Source organism: Oncorhynchus masou, chromosome 13 (assembly GCF_036934945.1).
Source record: "Oncorhynchus masou masou isolate Uvic2021 chromosome 13, UVic_Omas_1.1, whole genome shotgun sequence".
Taxonomy (NCBI): Eukaryota; Metazoa; Chordata; class Actinopteri; order Salmoniformes; family Salmonidae; genus Oncorhynchus; species Oncorhynchus masou.
In genome coordinates, this window is record NC_088224.1 from 53,786,661 (window position 1) to 53,805,586 (window position 18,926).

The 18,926-nt window shown below is 46.5% G+C and overlaps 1 protein-coding gene across 1 annotated transcript in view; it reads left to right on the forward strand.

The window, feature by feature from the left end:
- LOC135552586 (neuronal PAS domain-containing protein 1-like) overlaps window positions 1-18,409 on the forward strand; it is a 37,041-nt gene extending 18,632 nt beyond the window's left edge. The window contains exons 4-12 of the mRNA XM_064984293.1: window positions 7,088-7,155; window positions 8,628-8,717; window positions 11,715-11,889; window positions 12,008-12,120; window positions 13,348-13,544; window positions 13,762-13,868; window positions 14,119-14,266; window positions 15,156-15,268; window positions 15,688-18,409. Coding sequence (XP_064840365.1) covers window positions 7,088-7,155; window positions 8,628-8,717; window positions 11,715-11,889; window positions 12,008-12,120; window positions 13,348-13,544; window positions 13,762-13,868; window positions 14,119-14,266; window positions 15,156-15,268; window positions 15,688-16,679 — 2,003 coding nt within the window. The 3' untranslated portion in view covers window positions 16,680-18,409. The remainder of the gene's footprint in view (window positions 1-7,087; window positions 7,156-8,627; window positions 8,718-11,714; window positions 11,890-12,007; window positions 12,121-13,347; window positions 13,545-13,761; window positions 13,869-14,118; window positions 14,267-15,155; window positions 15,269-15,687) is intronic.
- Window positions 18,410-18,926: the final 517 nt, after the last annotated feature.

Consider the following 18,926-nt stretch of genomic DNA (forward strand, 5'->3'; position numbering starts at 1 on the left):
AATATAGGGGTAAAAATGATTGCCATGCCTGTTTTCAAAAACTTTCACTGAGACATTTTCTGAAATGTTTTACGAGATTGGAGGACACATTTGGGAGGGATCTTAGACAATTCCACTGGTGTGCGTGGCCAAAGAGCTCTATTTTCATGTCGCCCAACAAATGTAAATGCCTAGAATTTGCTAAACGGCATTGGCACTTTGAATCGATGCTATGGTAAAATTACATGAAAATACAGTCCTTTGGCAATGCACAGCAGTGGAATTGTCTAAGATCCCTCCCAAATGTGTACCTCATACATACTGTAAAATATGAAGGTGTATCTTTGATGTTATGGGATTATTTTGCTTCCATTGGCCCTGGCACACATGTTAATATAATGGTATAATGAACTTCACCTCAAACTAGGACATTTTAGCCAAAAACCTGGTTGCCTCTTTTAGAAACATGGCCACTAGTGGATATACCAGCAAAGACAATAACCCCAAACACACATCAAAATCCACAAAGAAATGGTTAATTGGCTACAAAATCAACAATGTACAATGGCCATCTCAGTCTCCGGCCTTGAACCGAATTGGAAATCTGTGGTTTGAATTGAAGAGGGCCGTCCATAAGACCAGGTGAGGAATATCAACTGGAAAGATTCTGTATGGAGGAAGGGTCTAAGATCTCTAATCATACAGTGCCTTCAGAAAGTATTCAGCCCCTTGACTTATTTTAAATTTTGCGTTACTGCCTGAATTCAAAATGGATTAAGTAGATGTTTTGTCTCACCCATCGACACACAATACCACATACCCACCATACCTTCTCCGCTATGCAATCTGGTTTCAGAGCTGGTCTTGGGTGCACCTCAGCCACGCTCAAGGTCGTAAGTGATATCTTACCCGCCATCGATAAGAAACAATACTGTGCAGCCGTATTCATTGACCTGGCCAAGGCCTTCGACTTTCTCAATCACCACATACTCATCGGCAGACTCGATAGCCTTGGTTTCTCAAATGACTGCCTTGCCTGGTTCACCAACTACTTCTCTGATAGAGTTCAGTGTGTCAAATCGGAGGGCCTGTTGTCCGGGCCTGTGTCAGTCTCTATGGGGGTGCCACAGGGTTCAATTCTTGGACCGACTCTCTTCTCTGTATACATCATTGATGTCGCTCTTGCTGCTGGTGAGTCTCTGATCCACCTCTACGCAGATGACAACATTCTGTATACTTCTGGCCCTTCTTTGGACACTGTGTTAACAACCCTCCAGACGAGCTTCAATGCCAAAGAACTCTCCTTCCCTGGCCTTCAATTGCTCTTAAATACAAGTAAAACTAAATGCATGCTCTTCAACCGATCGCTGCCTGCACCTGCCTGCCCGCCCATCCAGCATCACTACTCTGGACGGTTCTGACTATGTGGACAACTACAAATACCTAGGTGTCTGGTTAGACTGTAAACTCCCCTTCCAGACTCACATCAAACATCTCCAATCCAAAGTTAAATCTAGAATTGGCTTCCTATTTCACAACAAAGCATCCTTCTCTCATGCTGCCAAACATATCCTTGTAAAACTGACCATCCTACCGATCCTCGACTTCGGCGATGTCATTTACAAAATAGCCTCCAATACCCTACTCAATAAATTGGATGCAGTCTATCACAGTGCCATCCGTTTAGTCACCAAAACCCCATATACTACCCACCACTGCGACCTGTACGCTCTCGTTGGCCGGGCCCTCGCTTCATACTCGTCGCCAAACCCACTGGCCCCATGTCATTTACAAGACCCTGCTAGATAAAGTCCCCCCTTATCTCAGCTCGCTGGTCACCATAGCAGCACCCACGTGTAGCACGCGCTCCAGCAGGTATATCTCTCTGGTCACCCCCAAAACCAATTCTTCCTTTGGCCGCCACTTCTTCCAGTTCTCTGCTGCCAATGACTGGAACGAACTACAAACATCTCTGAAACTGGAAACATTTATCTCCCTCACTAGCTTTAAGCACCAGCTGTCAGAGCAGCTCACAGATTACTACACCGTGTACATAGCCCATCTATAATTTAGCCCAAACAACTACCTTTCCCCCTACTGTATTTATTTATTTTGCTCCTTTGCACCCCATTATTTCTATCTCTACTTTGCACATTCTTCCACTGCAAATCTACCATTCCAGTGTTTTACTTGCTATATTGTATTTACTTCGCCACCATGGCCTTTTTTTGCCTTTACCTCCCTTATCTCACCTCATTTGCTCACATTGTATATAGACTTATTTTTCTACTGTGTTGTTGACTGTATGTTTGTTTTACTCCATGTGTAACTCTGTGTTGTTGTATGTGTCGAACTAAGAATGATGAAAGCCACTGTGTTGTTGAAAAGGAACACACCTGTCTATAAAAGATCCCACAGTTGACAGTGCATGTCAGAGCAAAAACCAAGCCATGAGGTTGAAGGAATTGTCCATAGAGCTCCGAGACAGGATTGTGTCGCGGCACAGATCTGGAGAAGAGTAGCAAAACATTTCTGCAGCATTGCAGGTCCCCAACAACACAGTGGCTTTCATCATTCTTAGATGGAAAAGTTTGGAACCACCAAGACTCTTCCTAGAGCTGGCCGCCCGGTCTGAGCAAACTGAGCAATCGGGGGAGAATGGGGTTGGTCAGGGAGGTGACCAAGAACACAATGGTCACTCTGACAGAGCTCCGGAGTTCCTCTGTGGGGATGGGAGAAACTTCCAGAAGGACAAAAATTCTGCAGTCCTCCAGCAATCAGGCTTTTATGGTAGAGTGGCCAGACAGAAGCCACTCCTCAGTAAAATGCACATGACAGCCCGCTTGGAGTTTGCCAAAAGGAACCTAAAGGACAGACCATAAGAAACTCCCCAAATACAGGTGTGCCAAGCTTGTAGCGTCATACCCAAGAAGACTTGAGGCTGTAATCACTGCCAAATGTGCTTCAACAAAGTACTGAGTAAAGAGTCTGAATGCTTATGTAAATGTCATATTTCCATTTGTTATTTTTGATACATTTGCTAACATTTCTAAAAACCAGTTTTTGCTTTGTCATTATGGGGTATTGTGTGTAGATTGATAAAGAAAATGTAATCCATTTTAGAATAAGGCTGTATAGTAAAAAAAAACATGTGTAAAAAGTCAAGGGGTCTGAATACTTTCTGAATGTACTGTAAGTATTCACACCCCTGCGTCAATGCATGTTAGAATCACCTTTGTCAGTGATTACAGCAGTGACTCTTTCTGGTTAAGTCTTTAAGAGCTTTAGACACCTGGATTGTACAATATTTGCACATCAATCTTTTCAAATTTCTTCAAGTTGGTTGTTGATCATTGTTAGACAGCCATTTTCAAGCCTTGCCATAGACCTTCAAGCCGATTTAAGCTGTAACTAAGCCACTCAGGAATATTTCATGATGTCTTGGTAAGCAACTCCAGTGTACAGTATATTTGGCCTCGTGTTTTAGGTTATTGTCCTGCTGAAAGATGAATATGTCTCCCATTGTCTGTTGTAAAGCAGACAATGGGGTTTTCCTCTAGGATTTTGCCTGTGCTTAGCTCTATTCTGTTCATTTTTATCCTAAAAAACTCCCTCGTACTTGTGAATGAACAGCATACCCATAACATGATGCAGCCACCACCATGCTTGAAAATATGAGTGGTAAGAGTGGAGTGGTACTCAGTGATGATGTGTTGGTTGGATATGCCCCAAACATAATGCTTTGTATTCAAGACAAAAAAGTTAATTTCTCTGCCACAATTTTGGCAGTTTTACTTTCGTGCCTTATTGCAAACAAGATGCATGTTTAGGAATATTTCTATTCTGTACAGGCTTCCTTTTTTTACTATGCCAATTAGGTTAGTAATTGTGGAGTAAATACAATGTTGTTGATCCATCCTCAGTGTTCTCATATCACAGCCATTAAACTCTGTAACTGTTTTAAAGTCACCATTGGCCTCATGGTGAAATCACTGAGCAGTTTCCTTCCTCTCCTGCAACTTAGGAAGGACGCCTGTATCCTTTGTATGCAACTTATTATGTGACTTTTTAAGCACATTTTTACTGATGAACTTATTTAGGCTTGCCAATCCAAAGGCGTTGAAAGACTCAGGACATTTCGGCGTTTCATTTTTCATATATATATTTTTTTTTAAATGTCTAAAAACATAATTCCACTTTGACATAATGGGTTATTGTGTGTGACACAAAATCTCATTTTAATCCATTTTAAATTCAGGCTGAAACACAACAAATTGTGGAAAAAGTTAAGGAGTGTGAATACTTTCTGAAGGCACTATTTTATGAGGCAAGTCAGTTAAGAACAAATTCTTGTTTACAATGACAGCCTACTGGTGAACAGTGGGATAACTGCTTTGTTCAGGGGCATGACAACAGACTTTCACCTTGTCAGCTCGGGGATTCGAACCAGCAACCTTTCCGTTACAGGCCCAACGCTCTAACCACTAGGCTGCTGTATGTTATCCAAGCTCATATTTTGTTTGTTATCCTCGCATGGTGAGGTATTGAACGGTATTAGAAAACAGGTTGCCACTCATGTAGACCCATATGTTTTTGAGAAAATCTAAATATGACTTCAAACTAAACTATTTATCTGAGCAATTGTAATGGTATAAAATACTATAATAGTCAACAAATGTTTTGCATACATACAATATAGCTCAGTATTTGTATTTTTTGTTGACTCGTTTTTTTGCTTATCTTTTTCAAGGGTGCCAATCATTTTGGACCTGACTGTATTTGGTCCCGTGGTAACTTCATAACTTGTTTAAAAGGTCGACAGCTAGGGGGTGGGAAATGAAAAATAAAAATAAAGAGAGAGGTGGGGATGAATGAGTCAACTTGGACTAAATTACGTATCGAACAGACGCATAAAAATCAAGCAATCAAATTTCTCTCTTCTATCAGTGCAGAACATCAGGAAGACCCCAACATTGACCTGCGACATTGACCTGCGAGTCACACTGTAATTAACGTGGACGCTTCATCCCATTCCTCAAATGAAATTAAACCACGGAGAGCAAATCTAGCCAAGCTAATGAAAAGTCAATGTGATAGAAAGTACCCCAAGAGCTCTCCTATGACACACACACACACACACACACACACACACACACACACACACACACACACACACACACACACACACACACACACACACACACACACACACACACACACACACACACAACCTGTTGAGGCTGTTTTGGTTTCATGGCCACCCAATTGTGTGACCCCAGGCATGGCAGGCAGGCGGGTGGAGTGACTGTAGTAAATGGATCTGTGTGTAGACTCATCCGTCAGCCCCACTGGCCTCATGTCACACCCACCATTTCCTCAGGCCCCCTGACAGTATTCACCGCCACTGATCACCAGCAGCATCTCCAGGGACCCACGGGGGAGAGGGGGGGGTGCGATGCTGTGTGTTATGATGATGGGGGTTGGTACCAGACCCCCAGTGGGCCAGCCCTCTCCCTGTAGGCCCACTAGGGTCCAGGCAGGCAAGCAGAGCGACAGGGTCCCCTCCCCCTCTGGGTTAGCTTCTGAGTTGTGGCTGTAAGGTCCCCAGTCCCAGACCCCCTTTCAACCTGAATGGACCAGCCTCATTGATATTCCTACTCTTTCACACAAGGGGACCCCAATCTCACAATGCCACTGTGGCTTTGTCCGGCAACTGTGTATTTATGAGAGTGTGTGTGTGTGTGGTGGGGTATTTGTATGTGTGTACAAGTCTACTGGAATGCCTTCTGTTCTGTTGGCTGACCGATGGCAGGGACACGACAAAGAGACGGATGGGGGATGGATGTGTTCCCCCCCCCCTCTGTGTTCAGTTGTAACCCAGAACAGCACTTTAATTTTGCTGTCATAACGTGTATTGATTTCCCAAAGCCTTGCAACGACACATGGGCGTCTGGTGATCCCTACACACACTCACGCACTCGCACGCATGCACACACACATTAACACACACACTGCCGCTGCCTGCTCAGAGCACAGTGTTCAAAAAAACAACCTGGTAGAGCCACATGCGCGCACACACACACACACACACACACACACACACACACACACACACACACACACACACACACACACACACACACACACACATTCTTTATGAAATAAAACGGTAAAAACTTGATTTGTGGATTCTTCCCCCATCTCTCTCCTCTTTCCCTCTCGCTCTCCCTCTCTTACACAGTGACACACACACACACACACATAATCTCCATCCATCTTTCTCCCTCTCTGTCGCTGTCTATCTCAGTTTCTCTCTCCGTCTCGTTTTGTTCTATTTCTCTCTTCCTGTCAGTTGTAATTACCTCTGTAAACAGCTCTACTTTGATGGCAATGCTTCTGTGATAGCTTGTGTTTGGGGTGCATAAGGAGTGGTGAGGATGTGTGGAGCGTGCGTGTGTGTGAGTGTGTGCAAGGATTGCCTGTGTGTGTGTGTGTGTGTGTGTGTGTGTGTGTGTGTGTGTGTGTGTGTGTGTGTGTGTGTGTGTGTGTGTGTGTGTGTGTGTGTGTGTGTGTGTGTGCGTGTGTGTGTGTGTGTGTGTGTGTGTGTGTGTGTGTGTGTGTGTGTGTGTGTGTGTGTGTGTGTGCATGTGCTTGTGTGTGTTAAAAACACAGCCATTTCTCAAGGACCAGCTAAATCAACTACACTACTATTCCAAAAAAAGATTGAAAGTATAACTTCAAGTTGCAGGCTAACAATGAAGCATCTGTTAAAAGTAATGAGCTGCCTCGTGTCTCTGATCTGTGTTGATCTGTTGGGTGTTGATCTGTTGGGTGTTGATCTGTTGGGTGTTGATCTGTTGGGTGTTGATCTGTTGGGTGTCGATCTGTTGGGTGTTGATCTGTTGGGTGTTGATCTGTTGTGTGTCGATCTGTTGGGTGTCGATCTCTTGTGTGTCGATCTGTTGTGTGTCGATCTGTTGTGTGTCGATCTGTTGGGTGTCAATCTGTTGGGTGTCGATCTGTTGGGTGTCGATCTGTTGTGTGTCGATCTGTTGGGTGTCGATCTGTTGGGTGTTGATCTGTTGTGTGGTGATCTGTGTCCCTGCAGTGCGACGCTCCTCCCACTCTCTGGCTACTGACATGTTTGAGCAGCACCTGGGAGCACACCTGTTACAGGTAAACATCACACACACACAGACACGGATGCGGACACACACACGCAGACACACACACACAGGCTCCTCTTTAAATCACTGTGTTTCATCTCAAGTGGATTTATTATATTAACCTTTATTCACGTGTCGTTGAGAACAAACAGTAGTTGAGAGTAGTACACGTTTAGCCAGGTTATTCAAGAGGCACATTCTCTGAACATTTGTTTTGTTGCCATGTTTAATCTATTTCAATGTTTTTTCCAAAAATAATCAAATATTCAACCACGCAAATACGATTACTGTTATAACGTGCTGCAATTGTTCATGGGATAAGGTAGCCATATTTATTGTCGTGACAGTCGGACAGTGGGATGCTGCTTCTCTGTGTCACGTCTCCTCCTGCGTTTACAGACGCGCGTGAACCCCCTCGGATGTCTCTTCGTGATCACCGTCTGCACTCCGGCGAGTCAACACTTGTTAAAAAAAAAAGAAGAAGCTTTTTTTAAACAGCTGACGCCGCCCCGCCGTAGAACTATCAATGACCTTCAAACACCAATAAATATCTGTGGAGTACAGAAACGAGAAAGAGGGCGATAAAGTGAGGGAGGGAAAGAAGATAGAAGTGAAAGAGGCGGGGTGTATATAGAATGTCCTGAATGAGAGAGGTATGCCAAGACAAAAGACTGCCGTTTGCGCCGAACGTTCTGAGGGGGAACGGCACTGATGGAAATCAAATTAGCGCTTCAGAACACGCTAGGATTCTTTCCTCTTGCCGTACCTCTGTCAGTAATAGCTTGATAATTGCACTTTGTTTCTCCGCCATTCAGCCGGGCTCGCCGCGCCCCACCCCCCGGCCACCGCATTTGCATACTGAATGTGTCAGTTGCATAAATTACCGCCACTTTAGCGCCGCCGCCAAAATAGCAATCTTTCATCGGGGCAAAGTGGCCCTAGCTTCCCAGCACACCACTACTCAGTTGTGTGGAAGCTTGTTATTACAACACATATTATTCTGTGACGGAGTCCTTCCTAATAGGGTGGCTGTATACCTTATCACTTATCATCATAATCACCACTCTGTCTCTACCTCCTGTCTCTACCTACCTACCGGTGTCTCTGGTCAGCAGACAGACACAACACAACAGGAAGCACCATGGTGTCCTACCGTTATTAACACTGATTGAAACAGCTCCGCTGGTGCCTGCCTGCTCTGTGTTTAATGTGCCTTGTTGACTCTCTGAACAGGCTGGTGGTGTTTACCAGTAGTGTGTGGTGTGTACCTGAGGGGCCAGCCAGACAGGACTGTTGGTGGGGGTGGGGGGAGGTGGGAGAGACTGAGTGGTAAAGGGCTGGTTGTTGGTGGTTCTCCAGCGGCAGGCAGCAGCTCATTGTAATTTGCTCAATACACCCTAATTGCTCTAATTTGTCTGTCTGGCTGTGTGTGTGTGTGTGTGTGTGTGTGCGTGTGTGTGTGTGTGTGTGTTGCTTCCACAGTCTCTGGACGGCTTTGTGTTTGTGGTAAGCTCGGAGGGACGATTCCTCTACATATCAGAGACTGTTTCCATCTACCTGGGCCTCTCACAGGTAAGGCCTTCTGTACACACACACACACACACACACACACACACACACACACACACACACACACACACACACACACACACACACACACACACACACACACACACACACACACACACACACACACAGACACTATGTCACTCATACAGGCTACTCCCATCATCTCTCTTTTCATATCAGATGTTGTAATGTGTTTGGGTGTGTTCCCACCTTAGTGTGTGTCTGACTGTTCTCTTGTGCTTGTCTCTCTAGTTCCCACCCCCCTCTCTCTCTCTCTTCCGCCCCCCCCCCTCCAGGTGCTCACCTCTGTTGATTGCCTGTGGCCCCTTGTACTGTGAATGTTAAGACCTGCCATTTCGACCAGATGCATAAATAATAACAGTAATTACTGGCCCAGCAATCAAAGTGTCGCCCCTGCGCACAGGGCCTGTCTAGGGGAGCAAATCGATAGGCATCTTAAAAGCCCCATTGATTGTGGAGAGGAGAAAAAAACACCAAGGGGGATGGGGAGACAGATAGAGATAGTGAGAGAGGAGGAGGAGGAGGAGGGGAGTGATAAGATACGTTTGGAAGAAAAAAACATGGAAGATACAGAATGAGAGAGAGAAAAGAGGGAGGACATTACAGTAGCGGTGGTATTTGAGTGGATTTTAAAAGGGGGAATTTGGGTGTGATTGGGAGTCTGCCCCAGTTGGATTTGGACTGTCCTAGTAGTGGCGTGTGTGTGTGTGTGTGTGTGTGTGTGTGTGTGTGTGTGTGTGTGTGTGTGTGTGTGTGTGTGTGTGTGTGTGTGTGTGTGTGTGTGTGTGTGTGTGTGTGTGTGTGTGTGTGTGTGTGTGTGTGTGTGTGTGTGTGTGTGTGTGTGTGTGTGTGTGTGTGCAAGTGCAAAATGCAAGTGCGTGTGTTCGTGCCGGTTTGTTTGCGTCACAGTTCGGTATATCTCCTGTTAACTGTTGGTAAACACAAACTTAAAATCTAATTATGAAATATATCTGAACAGATGTGAGGAGACTACACAGCCAAATGGCAATGGATAGAGAGAAAGAAATAACGCACTGGGGATTTTGGTATGCAAATAGAGCTTAAATGTGCAGTTGAAGTGAAACGCATCGTGGGACTGAATAGGTAAACAACAAAGGCCTTATTCATTAAACAGATGGCCTCACTAGTCAAATCTCCTCAAACAGAACTAAACCCACCGGCCTTAAAAAAAAAAACGAAATTACAATCGAGATTTACCTTAATTCCAAAACACACACTACCACGGTTAGAAGCTGACAGAGAGAGAGAAGGACTGAAAGACAAAAAGAGAGAGGGACGTAGGTGGGAGAAAGGCCATGCACACTTTAATAGAACAAATCCCTGTCTCTCAGGGAGGAGAGACAGAGCGAGAGAGAAGAAAAACAAGTGAGAAGGGAAATGTAACTGGTGGTTGTTGTTGGAGGACATGGATCCCCCTGTGGACCGCCCTGTCCTGTCCCCCCAGCCTAACCCCTCTGCCCTGGCTTTACCCACGGGCCCCCTCTCCAGACAGTGTGGTTTCTTAGACAGGCTTAGCCCATGTCAGGCACCTTGACCAAGGGCACAGTCCACCGTCCGCTCCCCTGCTACCTGGAGGTGATCATGTCCCTCACCCCGGTTCTCCTGGCCGGAGAGGCCAGCTCTGAACCCAGGACCCCGGGTCCTACTACTCAACCCCCCCCCCCCCCTTACCTCCTACATGGCAGGATGGAGGATGGGGGAATTGATCCTGGACTGGTTAGTATTCAGCCCCCATCACTCCCCCTCCCTCTCTCCTCTTCCATCCGTCAGCAGCAGGCTGAGAGTGTGTTGTGGACGACTGCCCGGATGCCTCATACATATTAAAGCACCCTGCTATTATTTATATCAGGTCTCCCCCTATCTCACCCCCCCCCACCTCACACACTATACCTGTGTCTTTCTCTGTCTCCCTCGCTCTCCTTTCACTCTACTCTGTCTCTCTCTTTCTTTATTTTTCAGCTGCCTCTTTTCCCCAATAGTTTTCTCTCTCTCCTCCCTGTGACTGTAGACTGACAGGTAAAGTACCACAGACGTCTGTATTACCCCTTACTGAGGGAGGGTTAAAGGACTGTGGGAAGCCTGGCGTACTCCAGGACTTCCTGTCTCTGCCAGGGGATTCGGGTCCGTTTACGTCCCGTTTAGCTCGAGCAACTCATTAACACCGGGCTGTTTTTAAAACTTTTATCTCTCTGCCGATCCCTCTTACTTACTCCCCTCCTCTTCCCCTCTGATGATTTTGTTACACTTTAGAGGAGCTAGCCTTCCTTTTTTCCTCTTTGTTCACACTTAATCTGTGCTCCCTCGCTCAGCTCTCTGGCTGTGATGTCCTTGAAGGCCTGCTGGAAATCCCATAAAGCCCACACTAAATGGATCTAATCCTTAATAGATGGGTTTGTCCTACAGACAAGGGTGTGAGGCTGCAGGCAGGCAGCCAAGCAGGGAGCAGGCAGCCAAGCAGGGAGCAGGCAGCCAAGCAGGGAGCAGGCAGGCAGGCCGGGAGCAAGGCATGCAGGCCGGGAGCAGGCAGGCGCTTTATCAAATGGAATCTAACCCGCTCTCATTGTGTTTTTATGGATGCCATGCCAGAGCCTTAAATGCTGTTATTATCACCTGAAATGTTTAGAGTAGGACACTATGACGCAGGAGGATGATGGCTGGGAGGTGTTAGTGGTCTTCATCCCTCTCTGGGAGTGAGCTGGATACGCTCATGCCTATGAATTAATAGGGAATGAATGAACCGATTCAAATAGTCAAATCTGACCTTCAAAAGATGCTGTATCCCTGGTCTCTCTTCGCTTACTTTAATCACCAAATAGATTTGGATCCTTCCGATGTCATGGGTGTATTACTGTAATCTGTGTCTGGCCCCCGACTCAGGGGTGTGTGTGTGTGTGTGACACATGCGTGAGCGGCGTTTCCGCTGCAAACTGCCTCACCGCTACATTTGATTGTGTTTAGGTGGAGTTGATGGGCAGCAGTGTGTTTGACTACATCCACCCAGCGGACCATGTGGAGATGGCTGAGCGTCTGGGCATCAGGCCCCACCTGAGGGCCGAGGCTGGCTGCCACGTGGCCCCCGAGAGCGCTTCCAGCTCTGCCTCCACATCCTCCCTGGCCGGGACCCCCGAGCCTGGTACGTCTCACGTACACGTCTGTAGGCCTGTACAGATGTAATCCAAATGTGACTGTTCCTGAGTTAACTCTGCCACCCCCACCCCCCCCCCCACCCCCCACCCCGTCTCGCTCCATAGCCCCCTCAAGCCCTCTCTCTCCAGGGAACGAACCGCCTGACCGAGGCTTCTTCATCCGTATGAAGTCCACCCTCACCAAGAGAGGCCTCCATGTCAAGTCCTCGGGCTACAAGGTCAGAGTAAGAGACATATATAGAGATATCAAACTCTCCATTCCTAGAAATCATGAAGACTGTGTGTAATGTACAGAGATATCCAACTCTCCATTCCTAGAAATCATGAAGACTGTGTGTAATGTATAGAGATGTCCAACTCTCCATTCCTAGAAATCATGAAGACTGTGTGTAATGTATAGAGATATCCAACTCTATTCCTAGAAATCATGAAGACTGTGTGTAATGTATAGAGATATCCAACTCTCCATTCCTAGAAATCATGAAGACTGTGTTGAATGTACAGAGATATCCAACTCTCCATTCCTAGATATCATGAAGACCGTGTGTAATGTATAGAGATATCCAACTCTCCATTCCTAGAAATCATGAAGACTGTGTGTAATGTATAGAGATATCAAACTCTCCATTCCTAGAAATCATGAAGACTGTGTTGAATGTACAGAGATATCCAACTCTCCATTCCTAGAAATCATGAAGACTGTGTGTAATGTATAGAGATGTCCAACTCTCCATTCCTAGAAATCATGAAGACTGTGTGTAATGTATAGAGATATCCAACTCTATTCCTAGAAATCATGAAGACTGTGTGTAATGTATAGAGATATCCAACTCTCCATTCCTAGAAATCATGAAGACTGTGTTGAATGTACAGAGATATCCAACTCTCCATTCCTAGAAATCATGAAGACTGTGTGTAATGTATAGAGATGTCCAACTCTCCATTCCTAGAAATCATGAAGACTGTGTGTAATGTATAGAGATGTCCAACTCTCCATTCCTAGAAATCATGAAGACTGTGTGTAATGTATAGAGATATCCAACTCTATTCCTAGAAATCATGAAGACTGTGTGTAATGTATAGAGATGTCCAACTCTCCATTCCTAGAAATCATGAAGACTGTGTTGAATGTACAGAGATATCCAACTCTCCATTCCTAGAAATCATGAAGACTGTGTGTAATGTATAGGGTAGCAAAATTCCAGCAACTTTCCCCAAATTCCCTGGTTTTCCAGAAATGCTGGTTGGAGGATTCCCAGATTTCCTGTTTATTCCCTCGTCAACCCAGGAATCTTCCAACCAGAATTTCTGGATAATCAGAGGATTTTTGAAAAGTTACAAGAATTTTGCAACTCTAGTAATGTACACCTCACAATTCATTTAGTAGAGACACTGCACATATACAACCATGCAGGTTGTTGTAAACTCTATTCTATTGCTGTCAGGTGATCCATGTGACTGGGCGAATCCGCTGTCGCCCTGCTATGGTGCCAGGCTCCGCCCGCTCGGTGCGTCAGCCAATGGGCTTGGTGGCCCTTGCGCACACGCTCCCTCCCTCCACGCTGAACGAGGTGCGCATGGAAAGCCAAATGTTTGTCTTCCGGGTCAACATGGACCTGCAGGTCACCTACTGCGAGAACAGGTACAGATACAGTGACACACAACGACACAGCAACACAACGACACAGCAACACGACGACACACAGGGACAGATGTCTGCACGGGGGGCCCATATGGTAGTATTGTCAAGATGTATGTGGGTGTATTTGATTCAGTTAAGATGGTATGCATTTGGTTGCCTGTGTATGTGCGTCTGTGTGTTTACATCACGTGGATAATACCATCGTTGTTCCCTGTAGGATCTCAGAGTACATGGACCTGAGCCCGGCAGAGGTGGTGGGACACACCTGCTACCACTTCATCCACGTGGAAGACCTGGATAACATCAGACAGAGCCATGAGGACTGTGAGTCACTGCCCACCGTGTGTGTGTGTGTGTGTGTGTGTGCCTTTTGAACTGCTAACATTTTTGACTAAGTTCATATTTTGCAATCAGCGCCCTCTGCTGCTAAAGTCCTGTAGTGCTATGCCAACCCAGTCTGTCTGTCTGTCTGTCTGTCTGTCTGTCTGTCTGTCTGTCTGTCTGTCTGTCTGTCTGTCTGTCTGTCTGTCTGTTTGTCTGTCTCTGTCTCTGTGTCTCTCTATCCCCACCCCAGTGTTGAGGAAGGGTCAGGTGGTGACCGGGTACTACCGTTGGCTCCAGAGGAGAGGGGGTTATCTGTGGGTCCAGTCCTGTGCCACCGTCTCCATCAACCACAAAGCCCCCCACGAACGCAACGTCATCTGGGTCAACTACATCATCAGGTCAGCCCCGTCGCCACGGTAGCAGGTCGAACACGGTGCACAACACATTACGCTCCTAGACAAGGCATCCTACTCCTTCAGTCTACTGTCATTTTTATATACTAAACTGTAATGACCTTATATACATCTGATTACAGAATGTTAATTTTCAACACCGCTATGATACAATTATTCGCACATGGATTCAAGGAAATTCTATATTTTCCTTTGTCTCTGTCTCTGTCTCAGGACCCACAACCCCCCAGCTCCTAAACACACATACACACTCAAAGACAAACAGACACACATGCACGCACAGAGCAAGAGAGGAGTCGGACAAAAACAAGGGGGAACAGGCTGAATTACAATACTAATTGGAGCAGCGCTTTATAATTACAACAAATGGATGTCAGAATGTTGGGTCTGAATGGTGTTTTAGTTAATTAGTGCTGTAATTACAAGAGCTCATTAACTTCTCCAGCATCAGCCCCCCCCCCCCCCCCTGATCCTGTCTGGGCTCTGTTCTTTACGGGTGGGCTCCTGAGTGGAGCGAGGCTGGCTATGGGAGAGCAGGGGTGTGTGTGTGTGTGTGTGTGTGTGTGTGTGTGTGTGTGTGTGTGTGTGTGTGTGTGTGTGCGCGTACAATTGGGGGGGTTGGGGTAGCTGATGAGGGGTATTCATGGAGAAGAGGCTGGTTGTTGTTGATGGATGAGGGTAATGGTTGGAAGGAAGTTGATGGGAGACAAAACAAAATACACAATTTCATCTAAGACCATCTCTGTAAAGTACTCCCTCCATCCATCTTGCTAAATCAGGGGACAAAAACAGTGGTTTGCTGCAACACTAAGAGCTGTAAAAGGGGCCTTTGTCTTTTACTTACCGTCTCTCCCTTTCTCTCTCTCTCTCTCAGTCGTACAGAGCTCCCAGACACTCCCCTGGATCTGCTGCAGCTCCCAGAGAGTCTGAGGGCGGAGCGTCTGAAAGCCAGCTCCTCCCCTTCGGAACTCACGCCACAAGCCCGGGGTAGGGAACCACACACATGCACACACACACACACACACACACACACACACACACACACACACACACACACACACACACACACACACACACACACACACACACACACACACACACACACACACACACACACACACACACACACACATTTATGATACACATTGAAACATTCACACAAACATAATTGATGGGATTATAGGTAGTCTAGTGGTTAATAGCAATGGGCCAGTAATCAAAAGGTTGCTGGTTCGAATCCCCGAGACCACTAGGTAAACAATTTGTCGATGTGCCCTTTGAGGAAGGCACTTAACTCTAATTGCTCTGGACAAGAGCGTGTGCTAAATGACTAAAACGTCAAATGTAATGACACATCCACATTATTCCTCATGAAAAACATATCTAACTCTTTTCCCCGTTTCCAGGTCCACAGCCAATGAAAAGCTCTGTGTGTAAAGGTGACCCTGACTCTAAACTGAGAGAGATCTATAATCCCGGAGTCCAATCAGGGGACAGGAGGAAGCGTCCGCTGCGGTCTGACTCTGAAGGCGCTCCCCCAGAAACGCGGCGTCGCCTGGAAGAGTTCCGCCAGAGAGAGGGGAGTGTGTCCGCCGCCTCAGACCTGGGCAGTGAGAGCGAGGGAGAGGAGAGAGAGTGGGAGCAGGGGGGAGACAGTGCGAGGGTCAAACGAGAGGAGGGGCCTTCGACACGAGGTGGGGAGACCCCAGTGAGGGGCGGCGGGGTGCACAACGGCCGTGCGGTAATCCAGCACCTGAAGAGTGTAGTGTCCTCGCCTCTCTCTGGTCCCCACAACATCAAGACTGAACATGAGGCACTGGCTGCAGGGGGTCGCTGGACACACACACACACCTCCTCACACACACAACCGCCACCCTCGCACACACACACCCCTTGCGGCAGCCTGAACGGTGACAGTCCCCCGACCCCTATCCCGGACTCCTCCTCCAGCAGTGAAGCCCCACCCAAAGGTATTTTCACCCCGCCCTCCCCCGCCATGTCTCCTCCCATGTCCGGCTCCTCCCCTCTACCCTGTGAGGAGCGGGGAATGTTGTCTGGAGGCCGGGGGGGCGGGCCTGACTTTGAGCTGTTGCAGAGACTGGCAGTTGGGGGTGCTGCAGGACGGGTGCTGTTCCACCCCCTGACCCTCGGCCCCCAGGGGCCACAGAGCCTGTACGCACCCAGTACCATCCGCTATGCGCCCCCAGAGCTGCCCCCCTCCCACCCCGGTGCTGAGGGGCTGCGTGCCGACCACCACAAGGGCCCCCCAGCCTTCTTCCCCCACCTCCAGAGGCTGGCCGGCCTGCCCTCCTTCAGTGGGTTCTCCGTCTCGGACAATCCCTTCAACCCCTTCTGTATAAACGGACTGAGGGGGGCCGCAGGGTCCGAGGAGGACTGAAAGAGAGGAGGGGCTAGAGAGAGAGACATGGGGGGCAGGACATTGGGACATATGGGGTTGGGAAACTGAAGAAAGGACCATTTGCACGGCTTCCGTTGGGGAGTCAGATGGTGTCCGACACAGGCGACAGGATGGGTGACACTCAAAGTGGACTTTGACACTTGACTTTACCCCACTAGCTGTCCAAGCTTTGTCCCCCTCTCTGCTCTACCACATCCTCTCTCCGCTGCTGTTAAATGACTGTGCAGTGTTCCATGTCTAAAGCCATATTGTACATAGAGACAGGGCCATGACATACCTTCACTACTCCTTCCTCAGTATTATAACAACTGCTCCTGAGCCTGTCAGACTGACTTCTGTGTGACTGAAGGAGAAAGAAAAAAAAAGTGGGGAAAAATGGATGACATTTTTTCACTTGTTTGTGTGGAATACTGAATCGTCTCTTAAACGGAGTTGGAAACTATACTCTGACACCATAGTGGAAATATCGAGGTCTGAGCCGATCTCATGGACGGCCAAAATAATATTCGAACACATCTCGGGTACTCCTTCCTTCCGTAAAGGGAACCCCGCTGAAGAGGGTTTGTAACACTGAAAGCACAGAGGAGTGAGAGAGTCCCAGATGACATTCCATTCCACTCTGAGACTGTTCTGTCTGGGGAAGAAAGGTATGGGAGGGGGAACGTACAATACCTCTACTGACTGGTCACTTTGTAGTGTTTTCAGTCTTGTAAAAACTGGAAGAATGGTCCTAGAGAATGAAGTGTTGTGAAAGACACTGGGCTGTGCTGTGTATGAGATGAAAGCCATAGCCCTATTATATTGTCATGTTGTTGTCATAGGGTGAAGTGGGAGAGGTGTAAAAACGATTGTCTTGCTAGAGGACATACTTTGGCAAATGCCACAGTTTAATTCAGAAACCCTCAACAAATGTGTTAGAAATAAAGGGTTTAGGGAGGGGTGGTGGGGGGGGGGGTGGATCTTCTTTTTTCTCACAATATTTGTCCCTTTGCACTTACTGAAAGTTGTTATGAACACATAGCACTTCCTCTTTTGAATTTCCTTGTGTGTATTAAGGATTAAATACTAGAGTGGTCAAGATGAATTACCACAAACGGCCCACAATATGTAGGGTAATTTACAATCACAGGAGTTTAATACATGGTCATTAAACGTGTGGTCATTCAAATATGACCATGGGGATTTAGTACAGTTGGTGGTCAATAAAAAAATAACCAACTTTTTGTTCTCAAAGTGGAACATCCATATTAGGTCGTTGGAGGTGGGGTGGAAAACAGGGGTCAAATATTCATATATTAAATCGTATCAGATATATTAATTTTTATACTCATCACCAGATATTCCATCCAAAATATTGTGAGGTCATAAAAGAAAGACAAACTGATATTAAAGAGAGATTAAAATGCCCTGATCGTAAATCGCTATCCTGGTCAAATATGAAGCGTTGCTGATGGACTGGGTTGGATGTCGGCTGGACAAGACCATATCTGGCATACAGGGGTGTGTCTGTGCGTCGGTTCGAATTCCACTGGCTCTACTACAATAAGACCAGATAAAAACCCCTAAGCATTACTGTGACTCTAACCCGTTTCTGTTCAAATATCTGTGAATATACCATCCACTTCTGATCTTCCAATTAAAATGAACCAATGTATAAAAACTGATAAAAAATACTGATGACGATAATAAAATATTTCATTAGAGGAGCTCAAGAAACATTTCTGATATCCTTGTTCTGGTGTCTGCCTGGCTGTCGATACGAGTGGGCCGAGGTACTGCCTGGCTCGAAAATAATGCCTTCAAAATATATCTTAAGATGTCTTGAAAGGTCTCCTAAGTGTCTCAAGTCGTTTCAACTCTGTCTCAAGATGTCACATGGTGATGGTTGAGTATGTACAGTTCCAGTCAAAAGTTTGGACACACCTACTCATTCAAGGGTTTTTCTTTATTTTGACTATTTTCTATATTGTAGAATAATAGTGAAGACATCAAAACTATGAAATAACACATGTGGAATCACGTAGGAACCAAAAAGGTGTTAAACAAATGAAAGTATATTTTATATTTGAGATTCTTCAAAGTTGACACCTTTTGCCTTGATGACAGCTTTGCAGACTCTTGGCATTCTCTCAACCAGCTTCATGAGGTGGTTACCTAGAATGCATTTCAATTAACAGGTGTGCCTTGGTAAAGGTTAATTTGTGGACTTTCTTTCCTTCTTAATGT